At 38.4% G+C, this 27,367-nt stretch overlaps 1 protein-coding gene across 2 annotated transcripts in view; it reads left to right on the top strand.

Annotated features, from left to right (window-relative positions):
* The window catches only part of PPP2R5A (protein phosphatase 2 regulatory subunit B'alpha), a 68,610-nt gene that overhangs the window by 14,968 nt on the left and 26,275 nt on the right, over nt 1-27,367 (top strand). Inside the window, exons 2-4 of one of the 2 annotated variants that reach the window (XM_042229230.2) lie at nt 3,383-3,426; nt 14,576-14,772; nt 20,773-20,874. In XM_042229230.2, coding sequence (XP_042085164.1) covers nt 14,647-14,772; nt 20,773-20,874 — 228 coding nt within the window. In that variant the 5' untranslated portion in view covers nt 3,383-3,426; nt 14,576-14,646. The remainder of the gene's footprint in view (nt 1-3,382; nt 3,427-14,575; nt 14,773-20,772; nt 20,875-27,367) is intronic. The other variant, XM_004013902.6, reaches the window with a different exon arrangement.

Genomic DNA, 27,367 nt, shown 5'->3' with positions numbered 1-27,367 from the left:
CTTTAAAGTGGTTTTTTAATTGGGAAAAAAAAAGTAACATAGTGAATTTTTTGAGATAAAGATTGAGCAGTTACTTAAACCCTTCTGTAGTGTAGTAGTTCTGGACATACTCATATTTGAATGGTAGTTGAGTAAGACATGTTAATATTTATGTTTTAATATCTGTGTCTTTAAAGTTTTAGATGGTGTTCCAGGGGTTTTCTTAAAATGGTATATACAGTTGTATATTAGAATGTATTATCAGACTGGTAGGGTGCATATATTCAGATTCGTAAAATGTGATATCTACAATTTTCCCAGCATTTTCAATTTTAAGGAAATCATAGACCCTTAACTAAGTCATATTTAGTTACAATGCTGTGAATCATTTGTTAATAAACATTTCCGTTGTTACTTTGTAATAGCTTGATCCTCTAAAGTTTCAAATAAAAGCTGATTTTAGACTCCTAGTTATTAATGTTCTAGGGGTATTGCCAAAAAAAGCTACATGTCCTATATTCTGTGCCAGTTTCTTAAATTAGAATCTTGGATTGCATCCTCAGCGTGTCACTGTAGTGGTATTGCTGGGTTGCTATGATACGGTGCTTGTTCTATAATTTGTAGCATGAATCTTATATGAGCGCCTACTTTAGATTTCAAATATGTGAGCAGCAGTATTTGGGAATATGTTACCTTTTTTCTTTTTAAGAAAAATTATACCTATAAAACTTATTTCTGTTATGACTTCTGATACCTAGACCTTCAAACTGTTCTTAGATGTAAAATAATGAACAACTTGAAATAATTTAGTTATCTCTTTGAAGTTTAGTATATCATATTAACTTTTATGACAATGGACAAGAAGAGGAAGATTTTATGATAATGAATATTTTAAGATTTCAATGTTCTCGGTATTTGAGGTCTTGAAAGAAATGAATGTAGACTAGATTTTCTGATAATATTCATTTAAGACAGTACCAGTAAAACCATATGACAAGGGAAAACTCCAAGTTATATTGCTGTTCTGAATGTAATTATTTTATTCAGTGTACTGTTCTTAAAACCAGCCTTACATGGCCATATTAATAAGCTATTATTATCATCTCTTTTAAAAAACTGTTATTGAAATAATTTATTTGCAATGTGTTAATTTCTGCTGTTTGGCAAAGTGATTTAGTTATACATGTATATATGTATATATTAACTTTAATATTAGGGACAGTATTATATATTATCATTAATATTATGGGCTGTGATCAACCTAGATAGCATATTAAAAAGCAGAGAGATTGCTTTGCCAACAGTGGTCCATCTAGTCAAAGCTATGGTTTTTCCAGTAGTCATGTATAGATGTGAGAGTTGGACTATAAAGAAAGCTGAGCGCCGAAGAATTGATGCTTTTGAGCTGTGATGTTGTAGAAGACCCTTGAGAGTCCCTTGGACTGCAAGGAGATCCAACCAGTCTATCCTAAAGGAAATCAGTCCTGAATATTCATTGGAAGGACTGATGTTGAAGCTGAAACTCTAATACTTTGGCCACCTGATGCAAAGAACTGACTCACTAGAAAAGACCTGATGCTGGGAAAGATTGAAGGCGGGAGAAGAAGGGAATGACAGAGGATGAGAAGGTTGTATGGCATCATTGACTCGATGGACATGAGTTTGAGTAAGCTCCAGGAGTTGGTGAAGGACAGGGAAGCTTGACATGCTGCATTCCATGAGGTCGCAAAGAGTCAGACTTGATTGAGCGAATGAACTGAAACTGTTTATAGTTTATCAGAATATTGATTATAGTTCTCTGTGCTATAAAATATGACCTTATAGTTTATCCATCCTATATATAATAGTTTGCATCTGCTAATCTCAAGCTCCCAATCCTTCCCCTCCACACTCTCCTCTTCCCCTTGGCAACTACAAGTCTGTTCTCTATATCTGTAGCCTGTTGGATTTAATATGTTTATTTGTGTCATATTCTAGATTCCACATGTGAGTGGTATCATATGATACTTGTCTTTCTCTTTCTAATATACTTCATTTATTATAATAATCTCTAGGTACATCCATGTTGCTTCAAATGACATTATTTCATTCTTTTTTATGGCTGAATAATAGTTCATTGTTTGTGTGTTTGTGTGTGCGTGCATGTGTGTGTATATATAAAATACTACAGCTTCTTTACCCATTCATCTGTTCATGGGCATTTTGTTTGTTTCTCTGTCTTGGCTATTGTAAATAATGCTGCTATGAACATAGGTGTGCACGTATCTTTTCAAATTATAGTTTTGTCTGGGTGTATACCCAGCAGGGAGATTGCTGGATCATTTGGCAATTCTAGTTTTTTGAGGAAACTCCAGACTGTTTTCCATAGCAGTCGCACAATTTACATTCCCATCAACAGTGTAAAAGTGAAAAGGGAAGTCGCTCGGTCTTGACTCTTTGCGACTCCATAGTCTGTCGCCTTCCAGGCTCAGTCCGTGGGATTTTCCCCAGGCAACAGTACTGGAGTGTATTGCCATTTCCTTCTCCAGGGGATCTTCAACCCAGGGCTTGAACCCAGGTCTCCCACATTGTAGACAGATGCTTTACCGTCTGAGCCACCAGGGAAGTACTTGTAGACTTTTTGATGGTGGCCCTTCTGGCCTGTGTGAGGTGGTACCTCATTGTAGTTTTGATTTGCATTTCTCCAATAATTAGTGATGAGGAGCATCTTTGCATGTGCCTTTAGGCCATCTGTATGTCTTTGGGGAAAAGTCTGTTTAGGTCTTCTGCCCATTTTCCAACTGGGTTGTTTGTTTGTTACTGAATTGTAGAAGCTGTTGGTTTAATATTTGTTTATTTTGGAAATTAAGCCCTTGTTGGTTGCATCATTTGCAAATATTTTCTCCCACTCCATGGGCTGTCTTTTCATTTTGTTTATGGTTTCCTTTGCTGTGCAAAAGCTTATAAGCTTGATTAGGTCCTATTTGTTTTTGCTTTTATTTCTGTTGCTTTGGGAGACTGACCAGTCACTGATATTATTTCTGTCAGAAAAGAAAAGAAAATTAGTCTCTCAGTCGTGTCCAACTCTTTGCCATCCTGTAGACTGTAGCCTGCTAGGCTCCTCTGTCCATGGAATTTTCCAGGCAAGAATACTGGAGTGGATTGCCATTTCTTTGTCCAGGGGATCTTCCCAACCCAGGGATCAAACCCCGGTCTCCTGCATTACAGGTAGATTCTTTACAGTTTGAGCCACCAGGGAAGCCCCAGTAAAATTTCTGTCAGAGAATTTTTTTAAAACTTTTTATTTTGTATTGTGGTATAGCTGGTTAACAAAGAGTGTTGGGATAGTTTCAAGTGAACAAGGAAGGAACTCAGCCATACTTATGTATGTATCCATTCTCCCCCAAACTCCCCTCCCATCCAGGCTGCCACATAACTTTGAGCAGAGTTCCATGCACTGCACATAAGGTAGGTCCTTGTTGATTATCCGTTTTAAATGTAGCAGTATGTACTTGTCCTTCCCAAACTCCCTTACTATCCCATCCCTCCAGCAACCATAAGTTCATTCTCCAAGTCTGTAGGTCTCTCTTTCTGTTCTATAAATTCAACGGTATCATTTCTTTTTAGATTCTACATATAAGGAATGTCATACAGTATTTCTCTTTGTCTATGTCAGAGAATGTTTTGCCTGTGTTCTTATTAACTCTTACATGATGGTTTTTAATTTTCGTTTACATGTTCCATGAAAATGTCTAATTTAGTATGCTAAATTAGTATAGGCAATATAAAGACAAAACAAGAATATTCTAAGCATCTGTTATAAACATGTACATTTATGGTGGAATGAAGTTTATGTGATTATTATGTGTATATGATCTTTAAACTGTAATTTATCTTTAAACTTTTACTCTCTTTGAATAATATCTTAGCTATTTGACATAAAAGTATTTTAGGGACTGGATTAAATTTTTTAAACATCTTTATTTAGATATGATTTATGTACTATAAAGTTCATCTTTTAAAGTATATAATTCAGTGGCTTTCCGTATATTCACAGATAAGTGCTACTGTCACTGTAGTCAATTTAGAACATTTTCATTATCTCAAAAAAAAGTTATACTCTTTAACTATCACCTCCATTATCCCTTCATCCCTGCCATCCCTACACTAAGCAGTCACTTACCTATGTTGTGTTTCTATAGATTTCCCTATTCTAAACATTTTGCATGAATGGAAGCATACAATTATGGCCTCCCTTGTTTTTTTTGGCGTGCTCAATTGTGTCCGACTCTTTGTGATCCCATGGACCATAGTCTGCCAGGCTCCTCTGTTCATGAGATTTCCCAAACAAGAATACTGGAGTGGGTTGCCATTTCCTTCTCCAGGGAAATGGCAGTAGTTGTGACAAGAAAAGAAAGTGAAAGTGAATGTCGCTCAGTCTGTCGGACTGTTTGCAACCCCATGGACTATACATGAATTCTCCAGGCCAGAATACTGGAGTAGGGAACCTTTGCTTTCTCCAGGGGATCTTCCCAACCCAGGGATCCAACCCAGGTCTCCCGCATTGCAGGCAGATTCTTTGCCAGCTGAGCCATAAGGGAAGTCCAAGAATACTGGAGTGGGTAGTCTATCCCCCAGCCGATCTTCCCGACCCAAGAATTGAACTGGGTCTCCTGCATTGCAGGCAGATTCTTGACCAACTGACTAGGACTTTTTGTCTTTTCCTGACCACAGCCTCAACTTTAAATTCCAGTGACTTTCCGCTAACTGCTATCTTGTTTTCAACAGTGCAGTGGAGCATCATTGTTCAGCAATCCAATCAAATTCAGGCTCCTTTGAAGGGATAGTTCTTGATGTTAGTGTTCGATATTTGTTCTGACACCAGGAGGGCTCCTCTAAGCTGCTCCTTTATCTGATATTATCTTGCAAACTCTCCAGACTAGAGTTTAACCTTATATCCTCATTGAATCTACAGATCTCTCTGTTACCTTTTACCACAACTGCCATTGTCTTGAGAGATTCAGCTTAAATTTAAGCTTGAACTTTTCATGCTCTGTTGAAAATGAAGCCAGTTCCTTTGGGAAGAGACAAAACAGCTGATTTATGGCTTGTTTCTCCCTCTTCCCCAGGCAAAATCTTGTGAGCCAGAGCTCTGGAGCTAGGAGTGGGGAAAATGGCATGCTTCTCTCTGAGGAACAACCCATTTTAGGAGCTGAATGTGAGGTGGAGAGGGGGCAGGCGTCTGAGATTCTGTTGGCTTTCCTCTTCCAGTATGGAACTACAACCTTATAGTCCAAGACTAAGGTAATTGGAGCCCCAGTGTTCTCAGTGGTTCTGCACCAAGAGTAGAGTCTTTGTCCCATGGATCGAGGTTGGGTAGAAGATCGGACTTCTACCCAGGTAGGAGAAGCACTTCTACCGTTCTTGACAACACTGGCCTGGGAGTTGACCTCAGCAACAGGTAGCTGTGGGCAGAATGAGAACTGCCAGCATTCTGTTCCATACCTGAAGAAAGCTGTCTGACTGGGAGCTGGAGGTAGAGGTATCCTTGGGTGTACCTCTCTGGAGTGGAATTTCTGCCTAGCTGAGCTGACAGGAGAAAGGGAGAAAGCTATCTTGGTTCAGATACTAAGATTGGCTTTTTGCTTCAGATATTCATAGATACTCTTGGATAGATGATTCCTCATTTACTTTTCGCCTTAGGATTATTTCCAGAGGCTTTAAAAAGTTATTTTTTAAACGATTTTCATCAGTTTCACTGGAGAGCAGGTCTGGAGCTCTTAAGCTTGTTTTGCTAAAAGTTGATCTCCCTGTGGACTAAAAGATTTAGCTTCTTTTATAGTAATAATTTGTACTTTACAATTATCTAGAAATTCATAGCTTGCAGGTATATAATAATGCCAGTAAATTTGAAAACTTAGAGGAGAGGAGTTGGGAAAATCCCTTGAAATAAACAAACAGCTTTCTCAAACTGACACAGGAAGAAACAAAAGTCTGAGTAAGTCTTACATCTATTTAACTGAGTCCTAATTAAAAACCCTGGCAAGGACAGTACAAGAAAAGGTGATTACAGACCAATATCCCTTATGAACATAGATGGAAAAATCTTATACACAAGATTAGTAAATTGAATTTAGCAGCACACAGATAATACCTCATGATTATGTGGGATTTATGCCAGGAAGCTAAGGTTGGTTTACATTCAAAATGATTTGCTGAATAAATATTGATAGAATAAAAATGTCCTACTGTTACTTCAGTACAAATAGAAAAGTAGAAAATTCCTTTTCTGTATAGTTAGCTTTTTTCTAGTACTTTTCCATGCAAATTCCAGCCATTCAGGAGCCTTGATCTGTAATGTCTGTTTAGCTCAGTCTATTTGGCGTTTGCTATTTTGAACCTGTATTGTTTCTTCCTGTACTGCAGTTACAAATAGAGCTGTTGCAGTTGTGGAACTCACTCTCTTTTCCTTCTCTCAGAAATAGCAGTCCTGTACTACCTGTTTTCCAGCATCTGAAGACAATTACCTCATGTATTTTGTCCAGTTTTTAGTAGTTTACTATAGGAAGATTGGTCTGCCAGAAACAGAAGTCTTGCCCACAGTTTTTGTCAACCTTATGCAATAAGTATGAAATGATATATGGCATTTCATACATAAACTCATATATACAGTTTATTTACATTTTTCTCCTTAACTAGTGTGGTTAAATGTCTTTTCTTCTTTATTGGTGCTTTGTGTTTCACATGCGTTTCTGTAGGTTTATTTTCTTTATCTTACTGATTTATAGATTTTTTGTGTATGTGTGTGCTGGATGCCATTCAGAATTGTTCAGAAAACTCTATAAATACTTTATAATTTTCCTATTCACATTTAGTTTTTTAGTTCTCTTGGAATTAAATGTATAAATAAGTGAGGGAATCTAACTTTTTAATATGAATAGCAAGTAGTCTTCACATAATTTATTTTGAAATTCCCCATTGACTTAAAAAAAAAAAAAACCACCAATTCTATTGTATATCTTCTATGTATGTGCACGTATTTGTAGGTGCCTTATTTCCCTAGCCTGTGGTCTTTTTGTCTATTCCTGCACAATACCATTTAGTTTTAATTACCTTGTGTAATAAGATCACTGTTCCCTTCTTTGTCTTGAAAATCATCTTGGCTATTCTTGGTTGTTTGGTTTTCCAGATGAATTGTGAGAGCAACTCTTCAAGTTCTAGCAAAACACCCTGTTGTAATCCAAAATGTATCTCTGTTAGTTATGTCTTTGATATATTTCTTCAGAGTTTTATAATTTTCCTCATAAAAGTCATGTTTTGTTCTTTGTTAGATCTTTCAAATCACTTGCCCCTGGAACCAAGTCACCATATGATGAGGAAGCTTAAGCCATATGGAGAGGTCACATACGGGGGTTCTGGCACTAGCCCTAACTAGTCGTTCAGCCAGAGGCCAGAATCAACTATAAGACATATGAGTGATTGAGCCTTCATATGTTTGCAGTCCCTAGTTTTCTAGTTTTTTTAGCTTGAGGCCTTAGATACCATGAAGCAAAGATAAGTTGTCTGAATCTCTGACCCAATGAAATTGTGATAGATAATAATTCTTGTTTGAAGCCTCTAAAGTTTGGGATAATTTGTTAAGCAGTAGAAAATTGGGCTTCCCTGGTGGCTCAGAGGTTAAAGCGTCTGCCTGTAATGTGGGAGACCTGGGTTCGATCCCTGGTTGTGAAGATCCCCTGGAGGAGGAAATGACAACCCACTCCAGTATTCTTGCCTGGAGAATCCCATGGAGGGAGGAGTCTGGTGGGGTCCATGGGGTCTTAAAGAGTCGGACATGACTGAGCGACTTCACTTCTTTCACTTTCAGTAGAAAATTAATACACTGGATACCATTCTGGTTATGATTTGGCTTCTCCTATAAGCAAGAGAGTTCCAGAAAAAGCATCTACTTCTGCTTTATTGACTATGCGAAAGCCTTTGACCGTGTGGCTCACAACAAACTGGAAAATTCTTCAAGAGGTGGGAATACCAGACCACCTTACCTGCCTCCTGAGAAATCTATATGCAGGTCAAGAAGCAACAGTTACAACTGGACATGAAACAACAGACTGGTTCAAAATTGGGAAAGGAGTCCATTAAGGCTGTATACTGTCACCCTGCTTATTTAACTTATATGCAGAGTACATCATGTGAAATGCCAGGCTGGATGAAGCACAAGCTGGAATCAGGATTGCTGGGAGAAATATCAGTAACCTCAGATATGCAGATGACACCACCCTTATGGCAGAAAGCAAAGAGGAACTAAAGAGCCTCTTGATGAAGGTGAAAGAGGAAAGTTAAAAAGCTGGCTTAAAACTCATTCAAAAAACTAAGATTATGGCATTCAGTCCCATCACTTCATGGCAAATAGATGGAGAAACAATGGAAACAGTGACAGACTTTATTTTCTTGGGCTCCAAAATCACTGCAGATGGTGACTGCAGCCATGAAATTTGACACTTGCTTCTAAGAAGAAAAGTTATGACCAATCTAGACAGCATATTAAAAAGAAGAGACATTACTTTGCCAACAAAGGTCCACATAGTCAAAACTATTGTTTTTCCAGTAGTCGTGTACACATGTGAGAGTTGGACCGTAAAGAAAGCTGAGCACTGAAGAATTGATGCTTCTGAAGTGTGGTCTTGAAGAAGACTCTTGAGAGTCCCTTGGACTGCAAGGAGATCCCACCAGTCCATCCTAAAGGAAATCAGTGCTGAATATTCATTGGAGGGACTGCTGCTGAAGCTGAAGCTCTAATACTTTAGCTACCTGATGCAAAGAACTGACTCATTAGAAAAAACCCTGATGCTGGGAAAGATTGAAGGCAGGAGGAGAAGGGCGTGACAGAGGATGAGATGGTTGGATGGCATCCCAACTCTATGGACATGAGTTTGAGCAAGCTCCAGGAGTTGGTGATAGGGAATCCTGGTGTGCTGCAGTCCATGGGGTCGCAAATAGTCAGACATAACTGAACGACTGAACAACTGAACTGAACTGATAGGTCTGCTTAAGGTTTAACTGGGCTTCCCTGGTGGCCCAGTGGTAAAGAATCTGCCTGCCAATGCAGGAGACGTGGGTTCAATCCCTGAGTTGGGAAGATCCCCTGGAGGAAGAAATTGCTACCCACTCCAGTATTCTTGCCTGGGAAATCCCATGGACAGATATAGTACTTGGAATAATTTCTCATCCTAAATTAATAAACTAGCATTTGTTACTATGTCACGAGCTTGGCTAATTTATATTTGTATTTTATATGATAAGAAATCATGTATCTGCATGTATAAGGCCGAGGAATAAACTCATTGAAAATTCATCATGAACATCATGTTTCTTGAGAAACTGACCTTCCTCTCTTGAGAATGAATTAACATACCAATGTGGTTGAGATTGAAAGTTTTCATGTATTCCATGATACTTATATAGTCAGATACAACTTGTACTATGTTAAAAAACCTGAACTTGTCTTAAATACCTGTAATTTGGTGGTACAGTCTTTCTAAATAGGTTTGATAAATTGACACCAATGAGTACAGTGTAAAACTTCCTTACATTTTTCTAAAGACTCTAATTTACTTCAAAAACTTCTTACAAAGTTCGCTAATATCAAATGAGTCAGGGGATAAGCTAGGTTCTGTACTCAACTATATAGGTGTTACTTTTTTCTCAAATAGTTTATTCTGTGAACCTTGAGATCTCTTGTGACTCCAGCAGAAATCCACCTTGGAAGTCATGTTGCATCACTTCCGCAGTATTCACTCTGTTCCCTGGAAGCAAGTCACTTTAGTCCAGCCCACATTGACGGCAGAAGTAGACTCCACTTTCTGAAGAAAGGAGTATCAAATAATTTGTGGACAAATTTTAGAACTACTGCGCTTGCTAGTTTGCAGTAGCTCTGGGCTTCCCTGGTGGCTCAGACGGTAAAGAATCTGCCTGCACTGCAGGAGACTTGAATTCTATCCTGGGTCAGGAAGATCCCCTGGAGAAGGAAATGTCATCCCACTCCAGTATTCTTGCCTGGAGAATCCCATGGACAGAGGAGCCTGGTGGGCTATAGTCTGTGGGGTTGTAAGAGTCTAACACAACTCAGAGACTAACACTACTGCACTTGATAAGCTTGAAATTAGTACAAAGGAAGTTTTATAAATTAATGATATTAGGCTTAACATATCCTGATTCTGTGTCTCACAATACAAGGTATAGTTGTGTTTAGGTCCTGGTAGACTTCAAATCCTTTGACTAAAGTTTTCTACTGTAAGAGGAGAGAGTGGGATGAATTGAGAAAGTAGTACTGACGTATATAAGTAACATGTTTAAAGTAGATAACTAGTAGGAAGCTACTGTTTAGCACAGGGAGCTCAGCTCAGTGCTCTGTGATGACCTAGAGGGGTGGGAGGGAGGCTCAAGACGGAGGGGATATATGTATACTTAGAGCTGGTTCACGCTGTTTGTACAGCAGAAACTAACACAGCTTTGTAAAGCAGTTATCCTCCAATTAAAAATTTTAAAAAATGAAGTTTTTTACTCATTGAGTAGTGTTTGCATGGGCACTGTCTTTATTTGCTTCTAAAGAAAATGAAGAAATAATGATGGGAAAGTGCATTCCAGCCAGTATATGTGCAAACAGGCCACCTGGGGAACTTGGAACTGTCAGCATGAATGGAACTTAGGATGTAAAGGGGGAATGATGGGAAGTGAAGTTGGAAAGGTAGTGCCCCTCAGTTTCTCCTTCTCTCCTTTCACCCTCAGCTTTTGTCATCTTTACATTTTTAAGGTTAATATTTTCTATGGCCATAATTAAGTTTTATATAAATTGTTAAGTTAATTCTAAAAGTTGAAAGCCAGTGGGCAGGGTTTATGTGTGACTGCGTAGGCTCTAGAGCTAAATAATATATATCCTTTCTTATTTAGTTTTTTAAAGTATTTCCTGGAATTTCTAATTATCTGTTTTTTCCCACCTTTAACATACTCTCAGTTTTTTCCTCCAAATCTCCATGTGATAAGATACCCTAATGATTCTGTTTTAGAGACCAGTTTCTTAGGGCCTTTCCTCCTGCCCTAAACTGATCCAGTTTTTCTCTAGGTCTGCTTTTCTTGAATTTCTGTAATTCCTGGATTCCATTCCTTTCCCTTTCTCCCTATTGCTGCATGTCCTCAGAATTTCCTATAAAAGGTTGTTTGAGGGTGCTAAGTTTTCCAAGTAGTTGCATGTCTGAAAGTACCTTTTTTGAACCTGTATCCTATTTCTGCTTTATTGATTATGCCAAAGCCTTTGACTGTATGGATCACAACAAACTGTGGAAAATTCTGAAAGAGATGGGAATACAGACCACCTGACCTGCCTTTTGAGAAACCTATATGCAGGTCAGGAAGCAACAGTTAGAACTGGACATGGAACAACAGACTGGTTCCAAATAGGAAAAGGAGTTCGTCAAGGCTGTATATTGTCACCTGCTTATTTAACTTATCATCACAAGAAACACTGGGCTGGAAGAAGCACAAGCTGGAATCAAGATTGCCGGGAGAAATATCAATAACCTCAGATATGCAGATGACACCACCCTTACGGCAGAAAGTGAAGAACTAAACAGCCTCTTGATGAAAGTGAAGGAGGAGAGGGAAAAAGTTGGCTTAAAGCTCAACATTCAGAAAATGAAGATCATGGCATTTGGTCCCATCACTTCATGGGAAATAGATGGGGAAACAGTGTCAGACTTTATTTTTTTGGGCTCCAAAATCACTGCAGATGGTGATTGCAGCCATGAAATTAAAAGATGCTTACTCCTTGGAAGGAAAGTTATAACCAAACTAGATAGCATATTCAAAAGTAGACATTATTTTGCCAACAAAGGTTCGTCTAGTCATATGGTTTTTCCAGTGGTCATGTATGGATGTGAGAGTTGGACTGTGAAGAAAGCTGAGCGCAGAAGAATTGATGCTTTTGAACTGTGGTGTTGGAGAAGACTCTTGAGAGTCTCTTGGACTGCAAGGAGATCCAACCGGTCTATCCTAAAGGAGATTAATCCTGGGTGTTCACTAGAAGGACTGATGCTAAAGCTGAAACTCCGATACTTTGGCCACCTCATGCAAAGAGTTGACTCATTTGAAAAGACCCTGATGGTGGGAAGGATTGGGGGCAGGAGGATAAGGGGATAACAGAGGATGAGATGGTTGGATGGCATGACTGACTCGATGGAGATGAGTTTGAGTGAAGTCCAGGACTTGGTGATGGACAGGGAGGCCTGACGTGCTGAGATTCATGGGGTTGCAAAGAGTCAGACATGACTGAGAGACTGAACTGACTGAACCTTGTTATCAATATCAGAGGTATTTTGAAGCAATGACAATAAGTATGAATATATTGGTATTTCAAGTCTATTATATTGGCCTAGTAAAAATAGCCAAGTAAAAACAAAATGTGACCTTACCACCTGAAAGTGCTAAATTGCCATATTGAAACACCACTGAGTATACTTCATTTGCAAGCATGCTTGTAATGGGGAAACTGAAGTATAAAGTCATCAGTGTAGACACTGTCAGTACTTTTTACATTTAGTAAACAAATGTAAAACATTTTTCTCACAAATTACTTTTTATTCATATTTATGAAATACAGCCAAGCTATAGTCTTATTTTTTCAGGTAATTGAAATATATTTTTTGTCTCTCTTTCTTACAAGGAAATTCTGAAAATTGATGTTTCAGAAAGATCCCTAAGAGTTAGGCTATATTAAATATCTGTTTTATAATTTTTTAATGGTGAAACCATTGATCTTTTTTTACTAGGATAACCATTATAAAAATTGGACTGATATAAAAACGTTATGTGTCTTGAACCTAGAAGTAAGCCAACTGATAGTAGACGATAGGAGCATCCTCTCTTCTCTCATTTAACCTTTTCCAATCTGATCAACTCTTCCACTATTGTTTTACCTTAGCTTCCAAGAGACTCAATGCAGAGTGCTTAAATACAACAGTCAAATACCTTGTATAGCTTTCCTGCTTTTAATTAATCCTGATTTTATTTATAATTGTTCTATTTATATTTAATCTTATAAGCACTCTCAAATTCTTTTTGACTCCAGGTTATATTTTTTAAGGTTTTTTATCTTGCCTTTTCAACTTGCTTCTAAGCCCTTGAAGACAGGAAATCATCTCTAACTTTCAAAACTAGCCTCAAAGAACTGTTTTAAAGTTAAATAAATAGACATAGGAAACACTTAGAATTGTATTTGGCATGAAGGAAATGCTAATGTTGCCAGTGTTATGTTTTATTATGTTCAGATTACTCTATAGAACATGTACTTATAGGAGGTGTTTAGGTAAGAAAAGATTTTTCTGTTTCTCAATACTTAACAAAAATTTCAGGACTGGACATTTGTGTTTTAACTCAGTGCCAAATGAGTTGAAATGTTAACTGCTTTCTAAATATATCTAATGTTTGGTAAAATCCGAAGGTGACCTCTTGCATCCAAATATTAGTTAATGCTGGGACATAATTCTGGAGGAGAAAGCAACTTGAAAGAAGTCTTTAGGCTAAGTAGCACATTACTGAATTGAGAAGCTATGAAAAACATGAATTTATTCTCAAAGGAGGCTGAAGAGATAGGTGCCCAGAAAAAGAAACTTACTTTTTATATGTAACATGTTCCTGAATCTACTGTTTGCTAGTCTTGAAGATCATATTGTGTCTTCGAACATGTTAGCTGTAGGCTACTAGCCTGTCATGTAAGAGAACCCCATGGACTTTAGCTCACTAGGCTCCTCTGTCCATGGGACTTCCCAGACAAGAATACTGGAGTGTGTTGCCATTTCCTTCTCTAGGGGATCTTCCTGACCCAGGGATTCAACTTGCGACTCCTGCATTGGCCAGTGGATTCTTTAGCACTGGGAAAAAAATAACCTGGGAAACCCCCTGTATATCCCATGTTAGTAGTAAAAGAGATGAAAAGGAAAGCCTGCTCAGTGAATGATCCTTGCCCTTGAGGAACTGTCTCTGAGTTGGGAAGATCCCTTGGAGGAGGGCACTGGTAGGTGGTGGTGGTGGTGGTGGTTGTGTAGTCTCTAAATCATGTCTGACTCTCGTGCGACCCCAAGGACTGTAGCCCACCAGGCTCTTCTGTCCATGAAATCTTCCAGGCAAGAATACTGGAATGGGTTGCCATTTCCTACTCCAGGAGATCTTCCCAACCAGGGATTGAACCCATGTCTCTTGAGTCTCCTGTGTTAGCTGGCGGATTCTTTACCACCATGTCATGTGGGAAGCCCTAGGACATCACGGCTGTAGTCTAAATGACGAATGTGTGAGTCATGAAAGCGACAGAGGGGTGACAAGAGGAGGATAGATTCCAGATAAAAAGAATTGGATCAGTAATGCTTAATGATTGATAATGGGTAGTGAGAGAGGAGGAATGTAAAATTTCATTCCTGGCATGAATAATGGGATTATGTGGTAAATTTCACACTAGGCTTTTGAGAGAAATTTTACTTTATGTATGTGAATAGCTTCTACAAAATAGTAAACATATGAAGGTAACTTCTGAGTAGGTCATTTCTAAGTTTCTCTCTATTTTTATTTATAGATGCCACCTCAAATGAACAGCAAGAGCTTTTCTGTCAGAAGTTGCAGCAGTGTTGCATACTGTTTGATTTCATGGACTCTGTTTCAGACTTGAAGAGCAAAGAAATTAAAAGAGCAACATTGAATGAACTGGTTGAGTATGTTTCAACTAATCGTGGTGTAATTGTTGAATCAGCGTATTCTGATATAGTAAAAATGGTAAGCTTCTAGACTTAAGTTCCTCAGATTTATATAAATTCAAGTAAGATCTGAGGTGTAATTACAATTTAATGAGATTGGTTTTTAGTAAATGTACAATAGTTGATGTACTCAAAAGAATTGTTTTTTAAAATAGTCCGTTTGAAAGATTATCCATCCCAGTGATGCTGTCACTGCTTTATGATCGTTTGGTACTTCAGTAGCCACGATGACTGATGGCTACCACATTGGAGAGTGTGGATCTAGAACTTAGGAGAAAGATGTAAACTCAAGATGATATGGGTTGGTAGGTAATTAATGTTGTGCAGCTGAATGGAGAAAGAATAGCTAAAGGGGGAAGGAAAGACTAATGAAAAAATACGGGGCTCTCCACATCTCAGAAGTAGATAAGGGAGTCAAATATAGACCATTCTTATTTAGGACATTTTGATATCATAATGTAGCTTCTATAGCACTGAATTTTAATCAAAACTCAGGACCCTTAAATGATATGAACAAACATTTGAAATATCTGATGCGAAAAAAAAAACAACTATTGAAGAAATGTTGTTCAGGGTACTGTTTATTAATTATTTAACCATATTCTTCAAACTGTAGAAATTTGTTTAGGATGTATTATTTTTGTATTTTAGTGCATAACAAAATATTTAAAAATTCATTTGGAATTATTAGAGTCACCGGGCACACAGTTTAAACTTGTGTTGGTTATGGAAGGTTATCTCTCCTTGCTATTCTCTGGAACTCTGCATTCAGTTGGGTATATCCTTCCCTTTCTCCTTTGCCTTTTGCTTCTCTTTTCTCAGCTATTTATTTGGCCTCCTCAGACAGCCACTTTGTCTTCTGGCATTTCTTTTTCTTGGGGATGGTTTTGGTCATCACCTCCTATACAACGTTACGAACTTTCATCCATAGTGCTTCGTGCAGTCTGTCTACGAGATTTAGTCCCTTGCATCTATTTGTTATCTCTACTGTATAATCACAAGGGATTTGATTTAGGTCATACTTGAATGGCCTAGTGGTTTTCCCTACTTTCTTCTATTTGAGCCTAAATTTTGCAATAAGGAGCTGAAGATCTGAGCCACAGTCAGCTCCAAGTCTTGCTTTTGCTGACCATATAGAACTTCTCTGTCTTTGGCTGCAAAGAATACAATCAGTCTGATTTTGATACTGGCTATCAGGTGATGTCCATGTGTAGAGACATCTCTTATGTTGTTGGAAGAGGGTGTTTTGCCAACATATGCTGGCTCATAGAAAAAGTAAGGGAATTCCAAAAAAAAAAAAACCACACATCTTCTACTGCCTCATTGACTATGCTGAAGCCTTTGACTAGGTAGATCACAACAAACTGTGGAATATTTGTAATGAGATGGGAATCCCAGACCATATTACTTGTCTCCAGAGAAACCTGTATGCAGGTCAAGAGGCAGCAGTTAGAACTGGACATGGAACAACGAACTGGTTCAAAATCGAGAAAGGCTGTATGTTGTCACCCTGCTTATTTAACTTACGTGGAAGTACTTCATGTGAAATGCTGGGCTGGATGAATCACAAGCTGGAAACAACATTGCAGAGAGAAATACCAACAGCTTCAGATATGCAGATAATACCACTTTAATGGCAGAAAGTGAAGAGCAACTAATGAGCCTCTTGATGAAGGTGAAAGAAGAAAGTGAAAAGGCTGGCTTAAAACTCAACATTCTGAAAACTAAGATTATGGCATCTGGTCCCATCACTTCATGGCAAATAGATGGGGAAACAATGCAAACAGTGACAGACTTTATTTCCTTGGGTTCCAAAATCACTGCAGATGGTGACTGCAGCCTGAAATTAAAGGACGCTTGCTCCTTGGAAGAAAAACTATGACCAACCTAGACAGCATATTGAGAAGCAGAGATATTACTTTGCCAACAAAGGTCCATCTAGTCAAAGCTATGGTTTTTCCAGTAGTCATGTATGGATGTGAGAGTTGGACCATGAAGAAGGCTGAGTTTTGAAGAATTGACACTTTTGAACTGTGGTGTTGGAGGAGACTCTTGAGAGTCCCTTGGACAGCAAGGAGATCAAACCAGTCAATGCTATAGGAAATCAGCCCTGAATCTTCATTGGAAGGACAGATGCTGAAGTTCCAATACTTTGGCCACCTGATGCAAAGAGTTGACTTGTTGGAAAAGACCCTGATCCTGGGAAAGATTAAGGACAAGAGAAGAAGGGGGTGACAGAGGATGCGATGGTTGGATGGCATCACTAATGGACATGAGTTTGCGCAAGCTCCAGGAGATGCTGAAGGACAGAGAAGCCTGGCATGCTGTAGTCCATGGGGTTGCAGAGAGTCAGACTTGACTTAGCTACTGGGCAACAACAAAATAAGCTCTATGTACATATTTAAGTCAAATTATTCTGTAATTTGCCATATGTTAATAAATTTGGGGGTTTAATTTGTATTCCCAAGCAAAAGGTGTGTTTTTTGTCTTAAAAAAAATTTTTTTTTTTAACTTCTGGGTACTTCATTTCTAGTTAAGAAGCCTACTCACTTAGTTCTTTAAAGCTTTTTGGTGTATTTGGGACCAACAATAATAAGTATGATTTCAAAGGCAAATTATGCCCTTCTATGGGTTATATTCCCTTTTTGAGTTCTAGCTATGACTTTTGGCCACTTGTTGTGAAAATGATATCTATTAAACTATCTATTGGCTCTTCCCCATTTATAGGTTTTGAGTTTTAGCAAATCAAATTTTAGATTTTTACTTTCTAAGTCTTAGGGTTGTGCGTGTGTGCATGCTAAGTCAGTTTAGTTGTGTCCAACTCTTTGCAACCCTGTGGACTGTAGCCTGCCAAGCTCCTCTATCCATGGGATTCTCCAGGCAAGAATACCGGAATGGTTTCCATGCCCCTCTCCAGGGTATCTTCCCAACACAGAGAAAGAACCCACATCCTCTGTGTCTACTGAATTGCAGGCATATTCTTGGCTGCCAAGCCACTGGGGACAGTTAACAGTTATTTGGCATACCATAGATGCCACTTCATAAGAATGGTTGCGAATTTGCTTATACCACCAAACAACCATAGTTCATCAGATCTGGTCCTTTAAATCAAGACAATCCCCATGGAAAAGAAATGCAAAAAAGCAAAATGGCTGTCTGAGGAGGCCTTACAAATAGCTGTGAAAAGAAGAGAAGCAAAAGGCACAGGAGAAAAGGAAAGATATAAACATCTGAATGCAGAGCTCCAAAGAATAGCAGAGAGATAAGAAAGCCTTCTTCAGTGATTAGTGCAAAGAAATAGAGGAAAACAACAGAATGGGAAAGACTAGAGATCTCTTCAAGAAAATTAGAGATACCAAGGGAACATTTCATGCAAAGATGGGCGCAATGAAGGACAGAAATGGTATGGACCTAACAGAAGCAGAAGGTATTGAGAAGAGATGGCAAGAATACACAGAAGAAGTGTACAAAAAAGATCTTCACGACCCAGATAATCACGATGGTGTGATCACTCACCTAGAGCCAGACATCCTGGAATGTAAAGTCAAGTGGGCCTTAGGAAGCATCACTATGAACAAAGCTAGTGGAGGTGATGGATTTTCAGTTGAGTTATTTCAAATCCTAAAAGATGATGCTGTGAAAATGTTGCACTCAGTATGCCAGCAAATTTGGAAAACTCAGCAGTGGCCACAGGACTGGAAAAGATCAGTTTTCATTCCACTCCTAAAGAAAGGCAATGCCAAGAATGCTCAAACTACCGCATAGTTGCACTCATCTCACATGCTAGCAAAGTAATGCTCAAAATTCTCCAAGCCAGCCTTCAACAGTATGTGAACCGTGAACTTCCAGATGTTTAAGGTGGGTTTAGAAAGGCAGACAAACCAAAGATCAAATTGTCAACATCCGTTGGATCATCAAAAAAACAAGAGAATTCCAGAAAAACATCTACTTCTGCTTTACTGACTATGCCAAAGCCTTGGACTGTGTGGATCACAATAAACTGTGGAAAATTCTGAAAGAAGCGGAAATACCAGACCACCTGGCCTGCCTCTTGAGGAATCTGTATGCAGGTCAGGAAGCAACAGTTAGAACTGGACGTGGAACAACAGACTGGTTCCAAATAGGAAAAGGAGTACATTAAGGCTGTATACTGTCACCCTGCTTATTTAACTTATATGCAGAGTACGTCATGAGAAATGCTGGGCTGGAAGAAGCACAAGCTGGAATCAAGATTGCCAGGAGAAGTATCAGTAACCTCAGATATGCAGATGACACCACCCTTATGACAGAAAGTGGAGAGGAACTAAAAAGCCTCTTGATGAAAGTGAAAGAGGAGAGTGAAAAAGTTGGCTTAAAGCTCAACATTCAGAAAATTTAAGATCATGGCATCTGGCCCCATCATTTCATGGGAAATAGATGGGGAAACATGGGAAATAGATGGGGAAACAGTGTCAGACTATTTTTCTGGGCTCCAAAATCACTGCAGATGATTACAGCCATGAAATTAAAAGATGCTTACTCCTTGGAAGGAAAGTTATGACCAACCTAGATAGCATATTGAAAAGCAGAGATATTACTTTGCCAACAAAGGTCCGTCTAGTCAAGGCTATGGTTTTTCCAGTGGTCGTGTATGGATGTGAGAGTTGGACTGTGAAGAAAGCTGAGTGCCGAAGAATTGATGGTTTTGAACTGTGGTGTTGGAGAAGACTCTTGAGAGTCCCTTGGACTGCAAGGCGATCCAACCAGTCCATCCTAAAGGAGATCAGCCCTGGGATTTCTTTGGAAGGACTGATGCCGAAGCTGAAGCTCCAGTACTTTGGCCACCTCATGTGAAGAGTTGACTCATTTGAAAAGACCCTGATGGTGGGAGGGATTGGGGGCAGGAGGAGAAGGGGACGACAGAGGATGAGATGGTTGGATGGCATCACTGACTTGATGGACATGAGTTTGAGTAAAGTCCAGGAGTTGGTGATGGACAGGGAAGCCTGGCGTGCTGCAATTGATGGGGTTGCAAAGAGTCGGACATGACTGAGCCACTGAACTGAACTGAACTGAACTGAACCAAACATTTGTCTCATCCTCTATTCCCCAAGTAATTTATCTTAAATGACCAATGCCTCAAATGTTAGTCTTACGTGTTTACTGAACCATTTGGTCTGTCAGTCTGTTTATCATTCTTCAAAGAATTTTGAGTTGGGCTCACAATCTATTCTTTGCTAGAGAAGGACTGTAGCGTACTTTGGTATTAAGACAGTGTGCAAGATGAGTTAGAATCTAAAATAAAGAGTCTCAAAGCATACTTTTATTTCAGAGAGAGTAGTATTTTTTAAAAGGCTCAGAGTAAATGAAATCAAATCATCTAAATCAAATCATCATCAGTTCAGTTCTCAGTTGTGTCTGATTCTGCAACCCCATGAACCGCAGCACGCCAGGCATCCCTGTCTGTCACCAACTCCCGGAGTCCACCCAAACCCATATCCATTGAGTCGGTGATGCCAAATCATCATGAGGTATTATAAACTGTGTCTGTAATGGCTATATACCCCCATCCTCCTTCTCTTTATAAAATGTGGTGTGTGTGTAAGACTAGAGATATTTTACCAAACTCTTTTGGGTTATAAGGTAAGTAAAAGTCTGGGTTAAAGTATGGGAGAAGTTGTGGAACGATGAAAAGAATAAGTTAGGGATAGGGAGAGTTAGGAACTTTATGCTCCCCTCCCGCAGTTTCCTCCCCTCCACTTTTTTTTTTAAGCAAAACTTTGAAAAAAAAATTTGTGATTTAAAGAGGAATCTGGAGGTAGTCTGTATGAAATTTGATGTCTTTAGAGGTCAGAGTTATGGGATAGAGAAAAGAAAGAAAGAAATGGCTGCCTTCATATCTTGAAGAGGTTTATAGGTTTTGAGCTAGACTTATAGTCACAGCTTTTTTCTTAAAGTTGTCTTTAAAATATTTCATTTTGCATTTTTAAGTTTAACTGAACAACAGAGAATAGAAGTCTAAATTTATTTTTCTTTACAGATCAGTGCTAACATCTTCCGAACTCTTCCTCCAAGTGATAATCCAGATTTTGATCCAGAAGAGGATGAACCCACACTTGAGGCCTCTTGGCCTCACATACAAGTATGGAACATAATTTTATTTAAAAAATTTTTACATTTATGCTGTTTTGCTGAAATCATGGAACTCAGTTTTAGATTTGAGTGTCTATTTAAAGTACTAGATTTTTAATACATTTTCTTAACATTTCCTTTTCCCAAAATATTGCTTTTCATTTTTTTAATTGTAAATTACACTTAACATTTACCTTTTAAACAGTTTTAAAGTATATTCCATAACATTAAGTACATTCGTAATGCTATGCAGCCATCACTATTACCTAGTGTAATAGGCACCTTTTCATTACCTTTTCATCATCCACAATCTTTTCATCACCCCAGATGGAAACACCCTTGTCATTAACAGTCAGTTCCCATTCTTTACCTGCCGTCTACCACCTAGCCACTGGCCGCTATTAATCTACTCTCTGTGTCTATGGATTTGCCTTAAATGCTTAACATAATATTTTCAGGGTTCATCAATATTGTAACATGTATCAATATGTCATTCCTTTTAATGGCTGAATACTATTCCAGTGTATGGACATACCACATTTTGTTTATCCATTAATTAGTAGATGGACAGTTAGGTGGTTTCTGCTTTTTGGCCTTTGTGACTAGAACTGGTATGAATGTGTAAGTCTTTGTTTAACATGTTTCCCAGAAGTTTTGACATGCTGTGTTTTTATTTTCATTCTTTTCAAAGTGTTTTCTAACTTCCTCTGTGACTTATTTGGCCCATTAGTTATTTACTAATGTGTTTAATTTTGGGGCTTCCCTTGTGGCTCAGCTTGTAAAGAGTCTGCCTGCAAGGCGGGAGACCTGGGTTTGATCCCTTGATTGGGAAGATCCCCTGGAGAAGGGAAGGCTACCCACTCCAGTATTCTGGCCTGAGAATTCCATGGACTATCGTCCATGGAGTTGCAAAGAGTTGGGTACAACTGAGGGACTGGGCTTCCCTAGTAGCTCAGCTGGTAAAGAATCTGCCTGTAATGCAGGAGACCCTGGTTCAATTCCTGGGTCAGGAAGATCCACTGGAGAAGGGATAGGCTACCCATTCCAGTATTCTTGGGCTTCCTTGATGGGTCAGCTGGTAAAGAGTCCACCTGCAATGCCAGAGACCTGGGTTCAGTCCCTGTGTTGGGAAGATCCTTTGGAGAAGGGGGGATAGGGTACCCACTCCAGTATTCTGGCCTGGAGAATTCCATGGGCTGTATAGTCCATGGGGTCACAAAGAGTCGGACAGGACTGAGCAACTTTTGCCTTAATTTCTGCATATTTGTGGCTCCCATATTTCTTTCTGTTACTGATTTATAATTTTATTCCATTGTGGTTGGTGAATATACTTTGAAGTTTTCAATCCTTTTAAATGTATTGGGCCTAGCATATAGTTTATCATGGAGAATGTTTCATGTGTGCTTGAGAAGAATGTGTATACTGTTGTTGCTGGATGGAGTGTTGTGTTAAAATCTCTTAGATCTAGTTGGTTGTTTAAGTTTTCAGTTTCCTTATTGACCTTCTGTCTAGTTCTCTCCACTATTGAAAATGAAATATTGAAATTTCCTACTGTTACAGTTGAATTGTCTGTTTCTCTCTTCTGTTATGTCAGCTTTTGATTCATGTATTTTGGGGTCTTATAAATCATGTTTATAATCATTTTACAGTTTTTTTGTTAAAATTCATTTTGTCTGATAATAGTATTCTATAACCACTATTTAAATACTATATTTATATAAATACTAATAAATTTACATATATAAATACTATAAAAATTTATAGCCACTGTATAAATACTGTATTTATATAGTATTTTACAGCTACTGTCTAACTCTCTTTTGGTTACTGTTTGCATGATATATATATCTTTTCTGTACATTGACTTCTTATCTATTTGTTTCTTTAAATCTAAATTGTGTCTCTTGGGAATTCCTTGGTGGTTCAGTGGTTAGGACTTTTCAGTTTCACTGCTAAAGGCCTAAGTTCAATCCATGGTCAGGGAACAAAGATCCTGCAAGCCACACAGTGTGGCTAAAGAAATACTGTCTCTTGTAAACAGCATGTAGTTGAAACCTTGTTTTTTTTTAATCAGTTTTGACAGTCTCTGCTTTTGACTAATGTTTAATCCATTTATATTTAATGTAATTGCTGGTATGGTAGAATTTACGTTTGCTGTTTTGGCCTTCCCTGGTAGTTCATTGGTAAAGAATCAGCCTGCAATGCAGGAGATGTGGGTTCTATCCTTGGATTGGGAAGAACCCCTGGAGAAGAAAATGGCAACCCATTCCCTTATTCTTGCCTGGGAAATTCCCATGGACAGAGGAGCCTGGCAGGCTCCATGGGGTCACAGAATCGAACACAATCTAGCGACTGAACAACATTTTGCTGTTCTATGTCTTATGTCTTTCTCATTCCTCTACTCCTCCGTTTTTGTGTTTCGTATTAAATACGATTTTCTGGAGTACCATTTTAATTCCCTTGTTTCTTTAACTATACTTTTTTGAGGTATTTTCTTAGTACTAACCCTAGGGATTACGTTTTAAAACGAACTAGTTTGATTGAATAGTAGTAGTATTCAATTTTAATAATTTTAGTAGTATATAAAACTTTGGTCCAGTATACCTCCATTCCCTCCCCCTTCTTCTGTGCTGTTACTGTCATACAAATTGGATCTTTATGCAGGCATTTTATTGCACTTTACTTCATTGAACTTTGCAGATATTGCATTTTTTTACAAATTGAAGGTTTGTGGCAACCTTGTGTCAAGCAAGTCTATCAGCACCATTTTCTTACTTCATGTCTCAGTGTCACATTTTGATAATTCTTGTAATATTTTAAACTTTTACATTGTTATATTTTTATGATGATCTGTGATCAGTGATCTTTGATGTTATTATTGCAAAAAGTTTACAACCTGCTGAAGACTCAGATGATGGTCAGCATTTTTAGCAATAAAGTATTTTTAAATTAAGGTATGTACATTGTTTTTATAAAACATAATTGATTGCATATTTAATAGACTCTAATATAAACATAACTTTTATATTCATTGGGAAGCCAGGAAAATTCATGTGACTTGCTTTAGTGCAAAATTCACTTTATTATGGTGGCCTGGAACCAAGCCTGCAATATCTCCGAAGTATGCCTGTGCATTGTACATCCATCAACCCAGTTTTGTAATTATTGCTTTATTTGGTTGTCTTGTAAAACAAAATGAAAGAGTTATAAATAAAAACACAGTATTTACCTATGTAGTTACCTTTACCCATGCTCTTTCTTTCTTCTTATGAACTCATATGGTGTCCTTTCTTCTCAGCCTGAAGGATTCCCTGTAATATTTCTTGTAAGGCACGTCAATTAATCTGGGAATATCTTAATTGTCCCTTCATTTTTGAAGGACAGTTTGGCTGGATATAGAATTCTTGGCCAAGTGCCTTTTCCCCTTAACACTTTGAAGGTGTCCTCTCACTGATCCTCTGATGTCCATAGTTTTCTGTCCTTAATCTTATGAGGATCTGATGTATGTGATACATTATCTCTTGCCGCTTTGAAAATTTTCCATGTCTTTAACGTTTGTCAGTTTGATTATGATGTCTCTAGATATGGATCTCTTTGACTTTATTCTAGTTGGAGCTCCACTGAGCTCCAGTTGAGTTCATTGTATAAATTAATACTTTTCATCAAATTTGAATTGTTTTTAGCCATTTCTTCAACTATTAATCCTTCCTGTTTCTCCTCTCCTTCTGAGACTCCCATTATGTGTAGTACGTTGGTATGATTGATGGTATCCCACAGGTCTTTGAAACTCTGTTGTTTTGTATCCAGTCTTTCTTTTTGCACCTCAAACTAGATAATCTCTACTGACCTCTCTCTCTGCCAGCTCAAAGTGATTTTCATTGTTTTTTTGTGGGAAAGCAAATATACTGAAGTCCTCACTCTGCCATTGCAGAAGTCCTCTCTGAAGCACATCTTTTTAGTTGAGACTGAAGGAGGGATAGTCTTCCTGCCCTAATGCCACTGTGTGACAACTCCTCATAATTATTGGAAAACTGGTAATAAAAAACTTACTTTATGAGAAGGACCATTTCTTCCATTAAACCTTCTCCAGCCAATTCTTTCTAGCCCTAACTTCTTTATTCAAACATTCCCCTCAAATACATGGCTTTAGTATAAGGTCATCTGAGGTTCACTCAGTTAACTGAATTACATTGGTGCTACCACACTTAATACTTAAAAAACTAGGGCTCTTTAGATAAGATTCAGAGCAGAATATATTGTAACTCTTATGCTGTATTTAAGAACTGTTACAAAGGTTCCATTATAGCTATGAAATACACTGATGTGTGCTTAGGGTTTCTTGTGCGTGCATGCATGCCATGGGGGGCGGGGTGTGTGCTCAGGTGCTCAGTCATACCCAACTCTGCAGTCCCACGGACTGTAGCCCCCCAGGCTTCTTTGTCCGTGGAATTTTTCAGGTAAGAACACTGGAGTGGGTTGCCATTTCCTTCTCTAGGGGATCTTCCCAACCCAGGAATCGAACTGGGAAGCCCTTACAGGGTTTCTTCGCACATGTTTTTATATGGCTAGTCTTTATGATTGTTGGTTTTTTTATTATATACATTAGGTTTTATTTTTGCTCTCCAGAATGTCTAATTAAAATGCCCTGAGAAGACCCATATGATGCCTTCAGTTTACAGATATTTTCTTACTTTTAAAATAAGCAAAGCTATGAGGGAGAAAGTAAAAGGTACTCTTGCCTAATGCTTCAACTATAATGACTTTAATATTTTTTATTGGGGTATAGTTGATTTACAGTATTGTATTAGTTCCAGGTATATAAACAGTGATTCAGTATTTTTTATAAATTATACTCCATTTGTAGTTATAAAATATTGGCTATATTTCCTGTGCTGTATAATATATTCTTGTGGCTTATTTCTATTATAAATAGTTGTTTGTACCTTGTAGTCCCCTACTCCTTTCTTGCCTCTTCCTTCTTTCCTTTCCCCAGTGGTAACCACCCATTTGTTCTTTATATCTGTGAGTCTGCTTTTTTTTGTTGTTGTATTCACTAGTCTGCTTTATTTTTTAGATTTCATGCTTAAGTGATATCATATGATGTTTGTCTTTCTCTCATTTATTTCACTTAGCATAATACTCTCCAGTTTCATCTATGTAGTTGCAAATGGCAAAATTTCATTCTTTTTATAGCTGAGTAGTATTCCCTTGTATGTGTGTGTGTGTGTGTATATATATATATATATATATATATATACACACATAATATAACACTATATTTTTTTCATCTGTTCATCTGTTGATGGATACTTAAGTTGCGTCCGTATCTTGCCTATTGTAGATACTGCTGCTGTGAACATTGGGATGCATGTATCTTTTCAAGTTAGCGTTTCTGTTTTCTTTGGATATACACTGAGGAGTGAAATTGCTGGGTCGTATGATAATTCTGCTTTTAGTTTTTTGTAGAACCTCCATGTTATTCTGCACAGTGACTTTATCAGTTTACATTTCCACCAGTAGTGCACAAGTCTTCCTTTTATTTTCCATATCCTCACCAACGTTTGTTGTTTGTGGTCTTTTTGATGGTAGCCATTCTGAAAGGATGATTTGTGTATTTTTAAGATAGTGTTCAGTCAGTTCAGTTCAGTTCAGTCGCTCAGTCATGTCCGACTCTTTGCAACCCCATGAATTACAGCACACCAGGCCTCCCTGTCCACAACCAACTCCTAGAGTTCACTCAAACTCACATCCATCGAGTCGGTGTTGCCATCCAGCCATCTCCTCTGTCGTCCCCTTCTCCTCCTGCCCCCAATCCCTCCCAGCATCAGAGTCTTTTTCCAGTGAATCAGCTCTTTGCATGAGGTGGCCAAAGTACTGAAAGTTTCAGCTTTAGCATCATTCCTTCCAAAGAACACCCAGGACTGATCTCCTTTAGAATGGACTACTTGGATCGCCTTGCAGTCCAAGGGACTCTCAAGAGTCTTCTCCAGCACCACAGTTCAAAAGCATCAATTCTTCAGCACTCAGCTTTCTTCACAGCCCAGCTCTCACATCCATACATGACCACTGGAAAAACCATAGCCTTGACTAGACGGACCTTTGTTGGCAAAGTAATGTCTCTGCTTTTCAATATGCTGTCTAGGTTGGTCATAACTTTTCTTTCAAGGAGTAAGCATCTTTTAATTTCATGGCTGCAATCACCATCTGCAGTGATTTTGGAGCCCAGAAAAATAAAGTCTAACACTGTTTCCACTGTTACCCCATCTATTTCCCATGAAGTGATGGGACCAGATGCCATGATCTTATAGTTTTCTGAATGTTGAGCTTTAAGCCAACTTTTTCACTCTCCTCTTTCACTTTCATCAAGAGGCTTTTTAGTTCCTCTTCACTTTCTGCGTAAGGGTGCTGTCATCTGCATATCTGAGGTTATTGATATTTCCCTGGCAATCTTGATTCCAGCTTGTGCTTCTTCCAGCCAGCGTTTCTCATGATGTACTCTGTAT

This window comes from Ovis aries, chromosome 12 (assembly GCF_016772045.2).
Source record: "Ovis aries strain OAR_USU_Benz2616 breed Rambouillet chromosome 12, ARS-UI_Ramb_v3.0, whole genome shotgun sequence".
In the NCBI taxonomy this organism is placed as follows: Eukaryota; Metazoa; Chordata; class Mammalia; order Artiodactyla; family Bovidae; genus Ovis; species Ovis aries.
This window is presented reverse-complemented; position numbering and strand designations above follow the sequence as displayed.